The sequence below is a fragment of the Hordeum vulgare genome, chromosome 3H (assembly GCF_904849725.1).
Source record: "Hordeum vulgare subsp. vulgare chromosome 3H, MorexV3_pseudomolecules_assembly, whole genome shotgun sequence".
Classification (NCBI taxonomy): domain Eukaryota; kingdom Viridiplantae; phylum Streptophyta; class Magnoliopsida; order Poales; family Poaceae; genus Hordeum; species Hordeum vulgare.
Window position 1 is genome coordinate 564353490 of NC_058520.1, and position 15762 is coordinate 564369251.

The window sequence follows — 15762 nt, forward strand, 5'->3', positions numbered from 1 at the left end:
TTTCACTAGTGAAGTTCTCTCAACAATAATAACATAATTGGATCATATAACTAGCCCTCAACATGCAACAAAGAGTCACTCCAAAGTCACTAATAGCGGAGAAGAAACGAAGAGATTATTGTCGGGTACGAAACCACCATAAAGTTATTCTTTCTGATCAATCTATTCAAGAGTTCGTACTAGAATAACACCTTAAGATACATATCAACCAATACCCTAATGTCACCTAGATACTCCATTGTCACCTCAAGTATCCGTGGGCATGATTATACAATATGCATCACACAATCTCAGAATCATCTATTCAACCAACACATAGGACTTCAAAGAGTGCCCCGAAGTTTCTACCGGATAGTCAAAACGTGTGCCAACCCCTATGCATAGGTTCCCAATGTCACGAACCCGCAAGTTGATCACCCAAACATACATCGAGTACTCACATGAATCCACGTGTGCCAACCCATATGCATAGGTTTCCAATTGTCACAAACCCGCAAGTTGATCACAGCAGATAGAAACGTGCAAGACATACATCAAGTGTTCTCAAAGACTCAATCCGATAAGATAACTTCAAAGGGGAAACTCAATTCATTACAAGAAGCGAGAGGGGGAAGAACATCATAAGATCCAACTATAGTAGCAAAGCCCACGGTACATCGAGATCAAGACATCTCAAGAACACGAGAGAGAGAGAGAGATCAAACACATAGCTACTCATACATACCCTCAGCCCCGAGGGAGAACTGCTCCCTCCTCGTCATGGAGATCGCCGGGATGATGAAGATGGCCACCGGAGATGAGTTCCCCCTCCGGCAGGGTGCCGGAATGGGCTCCAGATTGGTTTTTGGTGGCTACAGAGGCTTGCGGCGGCGGAACTCCCGATCTAGGTTTCTTTCTGGAGGTTTCCGTATTTATAAGACCAGAGGGCATCGAGAATAAGTCAGGGGAACTCACGAGGGAGTCACAAGCCCTTGGGGCGCGGCCAGGGGGGTGGGGGCGCCCCCCAGGCTTGTGGCCTCCTCGGGACTCTTCTTCGGTATCTTTTTCTTCCTGTATTTTTTACATTTTCCAGAAAAAATCTTTTCGGGGATTTTCTTCCGTTTGGACTCCGTTTCAAAATCTCCTCTGAAAGGGGTCAAAAACATGGAAAAAATAGGAACTGGCACTTGGCACTGAGTTAATAAGTTAGTCCCAAAAAATATATAAAAGGCATGCAAAACATCCAAAGTTTGACAAGATAATACCATGAAACTATCAAAAATTATAGATACGTTGGAGACGTATCAGCCACCTCCTCGTCGATTGCTTTCCTTTTCTTTGTTGTGGGCCGACACAAATGCGCTTTGACACGCTTTGCCTTTGGATCCACTCTTAGTCGATGCCCAGCTAGTTCCCTAGGCACACCCAGAATGTCAGCAGGCTTCCATGCAAAGATGTCCAAGTTCTCACGGAGGAATTGGATGAGCTCGTCTTCCTATTTGTTGTCGAGTGTCATCGAGACGTTGGTCGGGGTAGCACTAGGATCCGTCGGGTGGATGTTCACTTTTTTGACTTCACCCACCGACTGAAAAGCGGACTCAGAAGCAGGCTTCTTAGAGCGCATCACATCGGCAGGATCAGTGTTCTTCTGGTATTCCTCGAGCTCAACCACAACCATCTGATGATCAGCGATCTTGGAGCCTTGTTGTAAGCACTCATCGGCCCTCTGTCGGTTGCATGTGACTGTGATGACGCCCTTTGGCCCTGGCATCTTCATCTTGAGATAAACGTAACATGGGCGTGCCATGAAACATGCATAAGCTGGGCGACCAAGGACGGCATGATAGGCACTCTGAAAATCCACAACTTCGAATGTTAACTTCTCTTTGCGAAAGTTCTTGTCTGTGCCGAATACCACATCCAGCAATCTAACCGAGTGACCTGGCCTTTTTCCCACGGATGACCCCATGGAACTACATATTGCTTTCCCTCGGCCGGGGCATCGGAATGCCCATTCCCTTAAGGGTATGTGCATACATAATATTCAAACCAATCCCTCCATCCATCAAAACCTTGCGAAGACGAACGCCTCCCACAACTGGGTCTACCACCAAAGCTTGTCGACCAGGGGTGGCGACGTGAGCAGGGTGATCCGACTGATCGAACTTTATGAGAGTCTGAGACCATTTGAGGTATGATGGGGTGGTCGGAAATGCCATGTTGACCTCTCTGTTTATGACCTTCAATCGACTTTTTCTCTCTACATCAGCAAAAATCATCAGAGTGGCATTGACTTCTGGGAAATCATCTTTATCTTCTACATCCTCCTTCTCAGTAGTCTTCTCACTCGATGGATCTTCTTTGAACTATTGGATCAACAGTCTGCACTTACGTATTGTGTGTTTGGGTAATATCAGATTGACGTCTTCATATTTCTTCGTATGGATTGCACACGGTAAATCGAGGACATTTGACTGATTCTTCAACTTTTTGGAAGGAAATTGCCCTTTGGGCTTTCCCTCGAACTTTCCTTGTGCTGCCAGGGCGGCCCCTTCTGTCGGGGCGGAACCATCAGCCTTGCGCTTCTGTTTCCGATTGGAATTGCCGCCAGCATCATTATCAACTGCTTTTCCCTTACGCGATAGAGGCGGTCTTCTTCTTCACCATTGGCGTGTCGGCTAGCAATCTCCATCATCTTGCTCATGGAAATGTCACCTGTCCGACCAAACTTCAGATATAATTCCGTGTACCTAACACCAGCCTTGAAAGCGAAGACTGCCTAGTGCTCAGAAACGTTTTCCACCGTGTGATGAAGGATGGTCCAACGTTGGATATAATCTCTCAAGGACTCAGTCGACTTCTGCACGCAATGCTGCAACTCAGTCAAACCAGCAGGGCACTTGCACGTGCCCTCGACTGTTTTGACGAACACTCAAGCGAGATCCTCCCAACAATACATGCTAGGAGCCAACTGATTCAGCCACTCCCTGGCCGAACCATCCAACATCAGAGACAAAGCTTCATGGCAACATTGTTGTTACCTCCGCCAATCTTCCCTGCCACTCAGTAATCATCGAGCCATGTTTCAGGCTTAGATTCTCGTGTAAATTTACTTATTCTAGCCGCCAACCTGAAGTTGGGGGGAATATCAGTAGAATGAATTGCCCTACTGAAACACTTGGGGCCGGAGACCAAGGTGCCACTTCCACTCAGACGATCTCTGTCAAAACAATCTCTGTGAGCTCTAGCCCTGTCAATTCGCCTCTGCGCGAGTACATTCCTCACAATGAACCCAGGACTCCGCTCATCAACGGGCGTCTATCGTTATTGTGTCAAGACACATACGAACCACTTCGTGGAGGAGAATGCACCCGACAACGGTCATCACGGTGGTAACGGGGAGGAAACTGGTTTTGCCCCTGATCTATGTGCTGATCCTCACGGTAACCCCCGCCTCTGCGATGCTAAGGAGACCCTGGACTATAAACCGAACGAACTATATCTGCTCTGGGTGAATTACTGTGGAATCTATTGAGTGACTGTGATACAATCGAGTTTTGCTGTTGTGCTGCTTGAAGCAATGTATGAATCTGCTCTAAGCCTTTGCCAGCCTCTGAGTTTGACGGGTGAATAGAATCCGCTATCTTAGCGGCAGCTGCAACATTTAGAACTGGAATACGAAATACCTCAATGTTGTTCTATGCTCCACTCGGAAACAGTTGTTGCTGACGTCGACTGGAAACCAGAGGATGTTGGCACGTGTGTCCACTCGACTGCTCCCCCGCCACGCGTCCGGCGCCACCAAACCCAAGCGAGCTCTCCATAGAACCCGCCATGAAGACCTCCGCTGCAGGATCGCAACTCTCGCACTCGAAAGGGATATCAAACTGATCTGACGCTAAGTCGAACGCGTCGCGAAGTGATTCATCGGGATCGATTGCCACAATATGTGAAGACGGCGCCCGGCGAGCCACCGCGTGCTTCACCCATCGCTGGAGTCGCGAGCGACCGGATCGCTTGTGGCGACGAGTAGCGGGTAGAACAGTCCACGCCGGGGTCGATGGCTGCCGAAGGAGGACGCCGCAGGAACTTGCACGGAAGTGCGTTGCCCCATGGATTGGGAACGCCTCAACGTCGAGAGGTGCCTCCTGAAGCCATGTCGAGTCATCGGCAACAAAGACGAGCGCGCCGAGACGGATCTCATGGCCCAAGAACGAAACGCCGCCAGAAGACATGACGGAGAATGAAAATCGCAAACTTGCCGAGAGTCGCTTAGACGCCTACCCCGCGGTGGGTGCCAACTATTATGGGAACAAACCTACAGTAGAGGTGAGAGGTACGAAAGGAGAGGGCATAATCCTAGCTACGACAAGCTTGTACACACGATGTATGAGTTCAGGCCCCTCTCGTGGAGGTAATAGCCCTACGTCTCAGTGCTCAGGAGCTCCTGCGTGTGGAGTGTGTATTACAGGGGGTGCGGACTCTTATACCATAGGGGAGGGGTGGCTTATATAGAGTGCACTACCCCTCATCAAGGCCCAGGCAACCAAGGGTTCAAGTAATGAAGACAAAGGCGTGCATTACTGATAACGTACGTAATAAATGTTACTTATGATGACCAGTCGAATGCCTACCCTTTGGCCTCGTTGGAGTGACTTCTGAACTTCCGCGGTCGACTAGCTTCTTATTCTTCCGAGTGGAAGTCTTCTGTTGAGTGGAAGGAGAAAGTCTCCGAATGGATGCTCTACCGAGTGGAAGGAGTTAGTCGGAATCTTCCTTGAAATCTTGAAGTCTTTAATGCTGTGACCTTGGGTAGGACATGTAGGTCAGGCCTAGGATCCTACCTAGGTACATATCCCCATCACCCGAGGCTATTCATCTTGCAGATGAAGGAGGTGTTGGACATAGTGTCCTTCTTTGATGTGGCGATTCGGATCCTCAGGTTTGCAATTCTAGATTGAGATTGCAATGCAAAGAGGGTGGTGATGCAATCAATCAATCACAAGTATGTTGCTTACCAACAAATTGGGCGAGAACATCTTTGGAGAGGGAGTTTAGCAAAATGCTAAAAATTTGATGACCCCTTCATAGCCATGGCACTTATAGTGGGTTTGATATCACAGCCATGGAGTTAGCGGTCTGCTGCTGCTCCACCGTGGTTGGAGGCGTGCGTCGGTTCCATCCTGGAACCCTGTGACCTACGCGCCTCGCACGCCAGGCATGACATATGCCTTCCACAAGAGGTAGTTCCCCTTGCCGAGCTTCATGGTTGGTGGAGATTTGAGGTTGAGGATGACAGGTGCCGAGGCAGAAGACATGACGATGGAGATGACTTCTCATAGCTAGACGTGGAATAGGTAGTTTAGACTTTTGGATGAGGTGACTGGTGTATGAATTCAATAGGGATGTCCAAACGATTTAGAGGAGGTTGATAAGTGAGCTGTTTTCTCGGTCCTGTGAAAGCCTTTTATAAAAGTAGTTTTTGATGATTGAATGATGGTGCTGGCGAACCCCAGCAGCGGTTGCAGCAGGTGATGATGGTGTCCACGGCGCGACGGACTCCCATGACGGTTAGCTAACATGGCACATTTATCGGAAGGGTCATCTTCCCCTAGGTGAAGGGAAAGCTTTGGAGAATTTACAGGATCTCGTAAAAAATTGCGCGTTTAGAGAACTATTGGAGAGCTTTTCTTTTTGTCCAACTTCACTTAAACGACAGTTATTTTACAAATACGAAAACTTTTAGACATGCTCTTGGGCAAGGTTGACCAAGTTAGATAGGTGCTTGGTTTTCTAGTCACACATAAGGTAAGAATATTGCAGGTAAAAATATTTCTGTGAGCAATAAGCCATATATGGCATACATATGAAAAGTACAATAAGGTTCTCTAAGGTAGTCAAAGTGTGGCTAGGAATTTAAGCACGTCAAGTAAGATAAGTTCTGAAAAAATAATATATAATCATGTGGCAAAATTAATCACAAACCGAACAAAACCATATTTTATTGTATAAATTTATTGCATTCTTGGAAAATATTTTTTGAATATATGTAGACAGAGGGAAAGAGAGAGCTAGGAAGGGAGAGACCGCGGGAAGGGGGGGATGCGGCTGGCCATGACATCGGTAGTGGTAGTGTAGACGACGATGAGGGTTGACATGTTTAGAGGGGGAGGGAGGGGTTGTACTGGCCACGGTTTAGATTGATGGAGCCGGAACACAAAACGGGGAAATAGTCAACGACGAGGGCTCATATGTCCTATTCTTCCTTGTCGGAGACTTCATCTTTACTTTATTGATCTTGAACTCCGTCGGTGCTCATGAAGACGACAGATAGGGGAAGTGGTCGCCAACGTAAAATACAAAGAAAGAGAAAGACGGGCGCTGTCATAAGATAGGTTTTGTTCCCAACACATTTTTAATGAGAAATGTACGAATAGTGTGAATATGCTTCGGTTTATATGAATTATGTCCGGCATGGTTAAACCATTATTTGAATTGTATGCAGGGAGCGTTGTATGACCGGCTCCAGCATCAGTATCCGCCGACGCAGAAGCAAATTTGTGTTGAAGATGCCCTAAGCTGCCGAATCCACTGTTCATTTAAAGGTTTCAAAAGAATACACAAAACACGCAGTTTTGTACACTCCCACACGAGCACAAAGGCAGGCAACAGCAGTAGTGGGCAATCAGTCACTCCTGATCCTCAGGCTTGCGGGGTGGCATGTTCATGTACTTGTAGGTGGTGAAGCCGCCGTCCACCACCAGGTTTTGGCCGGACACGTACTTGGCATCGTCGGACGCGAGGTACACGGCCGCCTTGGCGACATCCACCGCCTCGCACGTCGCGCCCTTGAGCTCGCCGAGGCCGCCGATAATGGCGGCCAACTGCGCCTCGTCCGCGCCACGGTACAGCTGCGAGAACTGCTCCAGCACCAGCGGCGTCGGCACGGCGTGCGGCGATATGCAGTTGATCCGGACACCGTGGCGGGACAGCTCGGCGGCGGCGGTCTTGACGAGCCCGGCGACGGCGAGCTTCGAGACCGCGTAGGGGTACGTGCCGAGTCCACCGAGAAGGCCGCTGATGCTCGCCATGCAGAGGATGGAGCCGCAGCTCGCCGGCGCCATGACGCGCACCGCGTGCTTGATCCCCGCCAGGGTGCCGCGCACGTTCACGCTCATGACGCGGTCGAACTGGCCCAGATCCAGGCCAGCCACCTCCGACGTTCCGGAGAGCGCGCCCACGATGCCGGCGTTGTTGAACATGACGTCGAGCCGGCCGTGCTTCGTGACGGTGGCGTCCACGGCCGCGGCGACGCTCTCCTCGACGGTGACGTCGCAGTGGACAAAATGGGCCTGTGGGCCCAGCTCCTGGGCTGTCTCTAGGCCCAAGGCAGAGTTGATGTCTGCGATGACTACGGAAGCGCCCTCCTGGATAAACTGCTGGGCCGTGGCCTTTCCCAGCCCACTCGCACCTCCAGTTATGAGTGCGATCTTCCCCTCGAGTCTGGAAAAATGAGTCGGTAGCAACGTATCGAGATTTGAGGATTTATCTTTCTACATTTGCTATTTATAGTGTGCAAGATGCTCACTCGCTCTTTTCTTTGCGAGGAAAAAAAAAGAGGTTGTGTATGTGTGGCGATGTATACTTGGATATGCATCAAGAAATCCAATTATGACATCAGCTCCATATGAGCCCAATATTAGTAGACACTTAACAAAAATAATCTCTAAGAAAAATAAATCAAACGTATATGTTTAAAAATGGTGCGACATCATAGACATGCATTTAAATTTTGGTAAAAATATATATTAAAATGGTTAAAGGTTTGTTCTTAATTGAGTTTATGATTTATATCTAGTTCACAAGCAATCATACAATTTTAAATGTATGGTTTCCTGTTAAATTTTCATTATTTTGTCTACTTGAATGGAAATACTTTGTTTTTGTCACTATAGCTTTTGTCCGTTTTGCTTATGCTACTCTAGAATTTGACATGTCACTTTTAGATTTTGGCAATTCATCACAAATGCCATTCCGTGACAAAAGCAACAAATTTTTATTTCACTTTTTCCACTCTTAGATTTTGATAATGTATCACAATTGCCACTCTAAAATTATTGCTTTTGCCACAAAATGATAATTGTGATGTATTGTCAAAAACTAAGACAACAAAAGTGAAATGTCAAATTCTGGAGTGCCGTACGCAAAGTGATCAAAAGCTAGGGTGGCGTTTATAGGAAATTCACTACCCTAAATGAATTTGAGATCATAAAATTCACTGCCCGCACATCTCTCACGTAAATGAAAATAAAATGAAATTTATAGGAAAAATCCAAATAACATAAAGGGACCAGTGGGATTTAAAACATAAAAAGCGGTAGTAACAATAAATAAAGTGTATGCATAATTTTCAGGTTAAAAGAGAGTAAGAGAAGTACATATATTGTTTTTAAGAATTAGAAAGCTTCCATCTATTTACAAGCCCGATGACATGCTACCTATTACGGTTTCAGCATGCAATGACTGCCTGTCGCACAAGGGATGCACATAGGAGACATAGGTCTGCTTTCAAAGCTCGACCCCATCATATAGCATAAAAATTCACTGTTTAACAAACTAAGTGTAACTCAGATGGTTAGATTTCTTGTGATAGAACCAGTTCACCAGGGTTTAAGTTGGCACCGATGCTCATATATTTTAAATTTATTTCAGACTTTTCAATGATGTCCGTTCAATGAAAAAAAAACATCTTTGTCGAATAAAAGATGCATATAGTAAGATGTGCGTGGATACATTCGTAGAAATAAGTGTATATGCGTGTATGTAATCATCTACTGTGTTAAATATTAGACGCTAACTTGTTCAAGGTTTTGGATCTGGCAAATTTTAACATACTCCCTCCTACCCCTTCTTTTTATATGTGAGGTAAGAAGGTAGACGTTAATCAAACCATTAATTAATAAGATCAACGGCTTTGATCCATTATATATGTTAGAGTTGTGTCGAATATCGTGTACAAGGTAGGTTACAGTTGGACTTGTAGTTGTATTGTATTTAGATAGGATATGGAGTCGTGTCCAAGAAGGACACTTGTATCCTAGGTCTCTCATATATAGCGGGGCTAGACACACGATGTAACCCATGCCAACATAATAGCACAGGCACGCGGGGGAGCCGGTGGCGTGTGCCGGCACCCGGGCGGCCGGGGTGCAGTATTGTGACGGTGTCACGTGGAGGAGCTCTCGTAGTCAGGCCCCGGGAATGTAGCCATATCAGTGAACCTCTTTAACAAATCTCGATGTCGTGTGCGTGTGATTGCTTGGTGCTTGGTAGATCGACGGAGAGCCTCGGATTTATTCTAGCAAGTGGTATCATGAGCAAGGTTCAAGAAGGTTGCAGATCGTTGATCTAGAGGAAAAAAGTTCGGCTTGGTTCGGTTGTTCGCAGGAAAGATGTCGCCGACGGAGTGGCATAGGCGCATGAGAAATCGATTTGAAGCAGACGATTGCAAGGAGCCATCGGGAGCGGCCGGTCGGGCCAGCACAGATTGTTTCTCGACGAGATCGTATCTTTCCAATCGTGAAACGCGTGGCAGCGGCCGCGTAAGAATGTGCGACACATATGCAAGCAGCGGCGGTCGATCGATCAGGTGGAAAGGCGCTCGTTCGGAGGCGTATGCGAGGCAGAGGCTTCATCTCGGGCGCTGGGGCAAATCATGCAGGCTGGGCGAGGTTGTGGGCTAAAAGGGCCCCGCGGGCATGCTTGGCGCAGCTGTAGGCCTGGACTGGCAAGAGCGGATGATTTTCCCGAGTGCTTTGATGGGTTACTGCCTAGGCAAGCCGTACGGGCAAGGCAAAGGATCCGTGTGGTGTTGTACATGCATGTGAGATTTGTTGGTGAAAAAAGGTAATCTGCAACACGATGGTATGTACGTGGCTTTGGATACAACATGATTACAGAAAAGGAGTTTTGAATGTTATGGAGATATGCTCGGTGTATCCATGGACACCATCATGAAATCCGGTTTTCTTTTGGATGTGTTGAGAATTATACACGGGATTTTACCAGGAGTTTGGCAGGTTGACGACGTGCGTATAAGGCTCGGAGGAGTCTGGAGCATGACGTGGCAGGGATCATGCATACACATGGCGTTAAGCAATGCACAGATGACACATGCTGGAGCATGTTTGCAGTCGGATATTTTCGGCTGGGTCGGACTGGACTGCCTGACGGATCGACGGGGATGTTGGTCAAAGCAGAAGATGGTGGTGGGATCGACGACGACGTAGGAGCGTGATGTTGATGGTGACCGACTTCTGGGCGTGGAAACACGTGATGCAGGCCTGGTGGCTTGTGTGGTTTCGACAAGACTATGGCGCGGGGTTGATTCAAGGTGATGTACACACGGAGCTTGAAGTCGACAGAGCGCAGGGTGGACTGATCATCTACCATGGAGTCATGTTGAAGGTGGAGCTGGATTGAGGGGCTACGGTGTAAGGATCCGAAGATGGCAGCCTATTCAGCGATAAAAAAGTGAGTGACACGCAATTCAGACTGGAGCCTAGTGGTCTGATGGAAGCATGAAACTCGTCATCGGTCGGTGATGATCGGTGGTACTCTGCAGCGAGGGTTGAGTGGTGTGGGCTCGCGACCTTTGAGACCCGACCGGGACAACGGAGGCTCGATGCGGTAATAGCGGAGAGGCGTGCAGTACGCACGGGACATGGAGACGGGCTAGGGCTCTGGTGGTCATACATGTGGTGAGACAACTGCGAATTTGACTCGGGATGACTACAACCAATGACGAAATTCTTTCAAGTTTCAAACAGGCGGTCAAGGAAGAGCGGTGATGTTAAGTTCAGGTAACTCTTATGTGTGACACCCAATATGAGTTGTTCACTTTCACGCAGGTCAGTGATCGGTGTGTGATGGTGTTTGATACTCTGGAAGTTGAGAGCACAACTAGAGTAATATGGAGCTTAATTTCGTTCGAGCGTTGACTATGATCAGGAAAAGAAGGAACTACAAGTTGCAGGTGGAGTCACATGGAGTCTTTGGAGTAGCAGCGGTGCTCATGGGACAAGTTCAAGTCCAATGTACATGGAAGTTTGACACATGAACGAATTCAAGGTGGTGGAGAATATTCGTCAAGGTGAAGTTTGTTAGAGTTGTGTCAAATATCGTGTACAAGATAGGTTACAGTTGGACTTGTAATTGTATTGTGTTTAGATAAAATATGGAGTCGTGTCCAAACATGACACTTGTATCCTAGGTCTCTCATATATAGCGGGGCTAGACACACGATGTAACCCATGCCAACATAATAGCACAGGCACTCGGCGGAGCCGGCGGCGTGTGCCGGCACCCGGGCGGCCGGGGTGCAGTATTGTGACGGTGTTACGGGGAGGAGCGTCCATAGTCAGGTCCTGGGGATGTAGCCATATCGGTGAACCTCGTTAACAAATCTTGATGTCGTGTTCGTGTGATTGCTTGGTCCTCGATAGATCGGCAGAGAGCCTCGAATTTATTCTAACAATATACTCTTACCTTTTACGTGAAAACAGGGGGTAAGAGAGGGCATGTTAAAACTACTCTGCTTAGGCCTTGTTTGGTACTAGTGTATTTTAAGGAATTAGTGGGGATTATCCCGGTAAAACCCCTAAATCCCCACATATCCCATAACATCATTTGGTTCTAGTATATTTGACATGTTTCATCCTCACATTTCTTCATAAATCCCCAAATTCTAATGCATTTTTCTCAATACCCAATACACTACCCCTACCTAGTGTATTGGGGATAAATGGGGATTTGAAGGGATTGGGTGAAGGTTGGGGTTTCATCCAATCCCTTTGAAGATTATCCCCACCGATCCCCTCAAAAACTCTAGTACCAAACAAGGCCTTAGGGTTATTTTTCGCAGAAATGAAACACACACTTTTGGGGAGAGAAATAACACGGGTGGCGAGGTTTAGGATTCCAGTGAGCATACAGACAAACAGGCGGTGGCTGGAACTCCCGGTTGTTAGACATTTATTTCGTTGGCAAGTCAACGCTAAAGAGACAATGATTGAACAGAAAAAAAATCTTTCTATGGGCAAAAACCCTGCCAAGTGCCAACACTCACTGGCTTGCTTCCTGGAACCTACCACGTCTCTCTCTCTCTCTCTCAGGTTGACATGATCAGGGAACATGTACTTTGGAATCAAAACACCCTGGAGAACTTCTCTTGCCGATCTTACTAATTAACTAACTACAACATCTTACTAATTAATGGTTTTACCTTCCCTTCTTCGCCGCTGCCGCCGACGACCCCTGGCCTGCACCATCGGCCATCTCCTCGGCGATCGTCCGACTACAAAAGAGGACAAGAAGCAACTAGTATCACAATAACAAAACGTGCATCTTTCAGCAGGGGGAACACCTACGATTTACAGGAGAGATCATAATCGATCTATTCAAGAGCACCTGCGGACTTTCTTAGGAAGAATCAGACAGATTTCTTTGAGGGAGCGTCTTTCAGTAAAGGAAAGATGAAGTTAGCTAGCAAGGGATGCTACCTGACAAATAACAATAAGAAGGCATGCACCACCTCAGGATAACTAGCCGATAGGAAAAATGTCTGAAGAAATACCTTAGCTGTCGACGACGAGCCGGAGCAGTTTGTCCTAGTTCTTGGGGTTGGGGGAGGTGGGGAGGAAGAGAGGCAGAGAGAGAAAGAGAGAAGTGGTTGCTCCTTTAGTCCTCCGTATGACATGATGGTGGTGTGCCGGGGCATTCTTACATAAAAGCATGAAGACCTTGCCTCAACCTACCAACCAACCGTTCAAAGATAGAGACACTATTTTCATTCAGAATTTTATTACGGTACAAATAGCCAAATACTTGTTCTATCAACACCCTAATCATGTTATGGATCATCAATAAAGAAGTGCAAGTTCACTCTAATATCAACTAGCTTAATGCCCGTGCGTTGCCACGGGATAGCAAATAACATATGGACACACAAATAAAACTCCTTAGTAGTCATTTGTATCTCCTTAACCAACATCCTTGCAATCAGCTACTTACATGCAAGTGATGCAAATGGTAAGGGATACGTGTAGGTTCTGCGCCTCTATTTTATCCTAGTATTTTTTTTCACCATATATAAATATAATGCTGAATTTGCAACTAAACTTACTTCACTATATAGAAGTGGTCAACTATCTTTGCTTATGGCATTTCTCTAAGGAAATGTTAAAAACAGAAGTTCAATTTTGTAGAAGTTTCTAGAAATAAGCAATGTGAATCTACCCCTTCACACTAACATACGAAAAATGCATTTCTTTTATCAGATTATATTTTACGAACTTACATAAGATGGTAAGCATGCAGCTCTAAACATAACATATGAAAAATGCATTTCTTTTATCACGTCCATTTACAACTTGTGGACTTCACTTTTAGCGCTATTCTTGACCTTTGTCTGCGCAAGCATCATTGAAGAATTTTCTGAAGCATGAACAAAAGAAATGAAATATGTGTTGATGCTTATATCTTCTAGGATGCAACTGGGGGAAAATTAAATATCGTATAACAGATCAACGCAAAGATGGAACAATAAATCAGGAAACCTGCAGAACAATAACTAAGATTATAGGAAGAGAAATTGAGGCATGAAGAAAAGGGAAAAAGAAAAAGAAGGTATAGAAGCCTCTGTTGGGTAACGTAGCATAAATTCAAAAAATTTCCTACGCATATTCAGATCTTCCTATGGAGAGACCAGCAACGAGAGAGGGGTGAGTGCATCTTCATACCTTTGAAGATCGCTAAGCGGAAGCGTTACTAGAACGCGGTTGATGGAGTCGTACTCGCGGCGATTCAGATCGCGGTGTGATTTCGATCCAGTGCCGAACTACGGCACCTCCGCGTTCGACACACGTGCAGCCCGGTGACGTCTCCCGCACCTTGATCCAGCAAGGAGGAGGGAGAGGTTGGGGAAGAACTCCAGCAGCACGACGGCATGGTGTCGATAGAGAGAAGAGGTCTCCCAGCAGGGCTTCGCCAAGCACCGGCAGAGAGGAGGAGAAAGAAGAGCAGGGCTGCGCCGAGGGAGAGGGAAAACTGTGTCTCCAAAAGCCCAAAAGTGCCCACTATATATAGGAGGAGGGGAGGGGGGTGCCACCCCTAGGGTTCCCAACCTAGGTGGTGCGGCAGGCCCCCCCCCTGGGAGGTGCGGCGGCCAGGGCAAGGGGGAGGGGTGGCGCACCCCTAGGTGGGCCTTAGGCCCACCAGCGCCTAGGGTTTCCCCCCTCTCCACCTCCTGCGCCTTGGGCTGAGTGTGGGGGCGCACCAGCCCACCTAGGGGCTGGTTCCCTCCCGCACTTGGCCCATCTAGCTTCCCGGGGTCGTTGCCCCCTTCCGGTGGACCCCCGGGGCCACCTCCGGTGGTCCCGGTACGTTACCGGTGACGTCCGAAACACTTCCGGTGTCCGAAAGCATTCGTCCTATATATCAATCTTTACCTCCGGACCATTCCAGAGCTCCTCGTGACGTCCGGGGTCTCATCCGGGACTCCGAACAACTTTCTATAACCTCGTATAACAATTCCCTATAACCCTAGCGTCATCGAACCTTAAGTGTGTAGACCCTACGGGTTCGGGAGACAGGTAGACATGACCGAGACACCTCTCCGGCCAATAACCATCAGCGGGGTCTGGATACCCATGGTGGCTCCCACTTGCTCCACGATGATCTCATTGGATGGACCACGATGTCAAGGATTCAATCAATCCCGTATACAATTCCCTTTGTTTGTCGGTATAGAACTTGCCCGAGATTCGATCGTCGGTATACCCATACCTTGTTCAATCTCGTTACCGGTAAGTCTCTTTACTCGTTCCGTAGCGCGTCATCGTGTGACTAACTCCTTTAGTCACATTGAGCTCATGATGATGTTCTACCGAGTGGGCCTAGAGATACCTCTCCGTCACACGGAGTGACAAATCTCGATTCGTACCAACCCAACATACACTTTCAGAGGTACCCGTAGTGCACCTTTATAGTCACCCAGTTACATTGTGACGTTTGATACACCCAAAGCACTCCTACGGTATCCGGGAGTTGCACAATCTCACGGTCGAAGGAAATGACACTTGACATTAGAAAAGCTTTAGCATACGAACAATACCATCTAGTGCTACGCTTAGAATTGGGTCTTGTCCATCACAGCATTCTCCCAATGATGTGATCCCGTTATCAATGACATCTAATGCCCATGACCAGGAAACCATGATCATCTATTGACTAACGAGCTAGCCAACTAGAGGCTTGCTAGGGACACATTGTGATCTATTTGTTCACACATGTATTAATGTTTCCTGTTAATACAATTATAGCATGAACAATAGACGATTATCATGAACAAGGAAATATGATAATAACCATTTTATTATTGCCTCTAGGGTATATTTCCAACAGTCTCCCACTTCCACTAGAGTCAATAATCTAGTTACATTGTGATGTATCGAACACCCATAGCATTATGGTGTTGATCATGTTTTGCTCGTGGAAGAGGTTTAGTCAACGGGTCTGCAACATTCAGATCCGTGTGTACTTTACAAATCTCTATTACTCCACTCTGGACATGGTCCTGGATGGAGTTGTAGCGGCGTTTGATGTGCTTCGTCTTCCGGTGAAACCTGGGCTCCTTGGCTATGGCAATGGCCCCAGTGTTATCACAGAAGAGTGTCATTGGACCCGACGCGCTTGGAACCACTCCAAGGTTGGTGATGAGCTCCT

At 47.2% G+C, this 15762-nt stretch overlaps 1 protein-coding gene across 4 annotated transcripts; it reads right to left on the reverse strand.

The window, feature by feature from the left end:
- Nucleotides 1–6554: 6554 nt before the first annotated feature.
- LOC123445124 (momilactone A synthase-like) lies at nt 6555–12763 on the reverse strand. Of its 4 annotated transcripts, none has more exons than XM_045122063.1 (4): nt 12614–12763; nt 12448–12495; nt 12263–12334; nt 6555–7482 (listed from the first exon to the last, which is right to left on the reverse strand). In XM_045122063.1, the coding sequence occupies exons 3-4, from the start codon at nt 12313–12315 to the stop codon at nt 6669–6671; spliced, it is 867 nt and encodes a 288-aa protein (XP_044977998.1). In that variant the 5' UTR covers nt 12316–12334; nt 12448–12495; nt 12614–12763; the 3' UTR covers nt 6555–6668. The 4 variants fall into 4 exon arrangements, with proteins under 4 accessions (XP_044977998.1, XP_044977997.1, XP_044977996.1 ...); XM_045122062.1 differs by having other exon boundaries at nt 12448–12535; XM_045122061.1 differs by having other exon boundaries at nt 12448–12539.
- Between the last annotated feature and the right edge of the window lie 2999 nt (nt 12764–15762).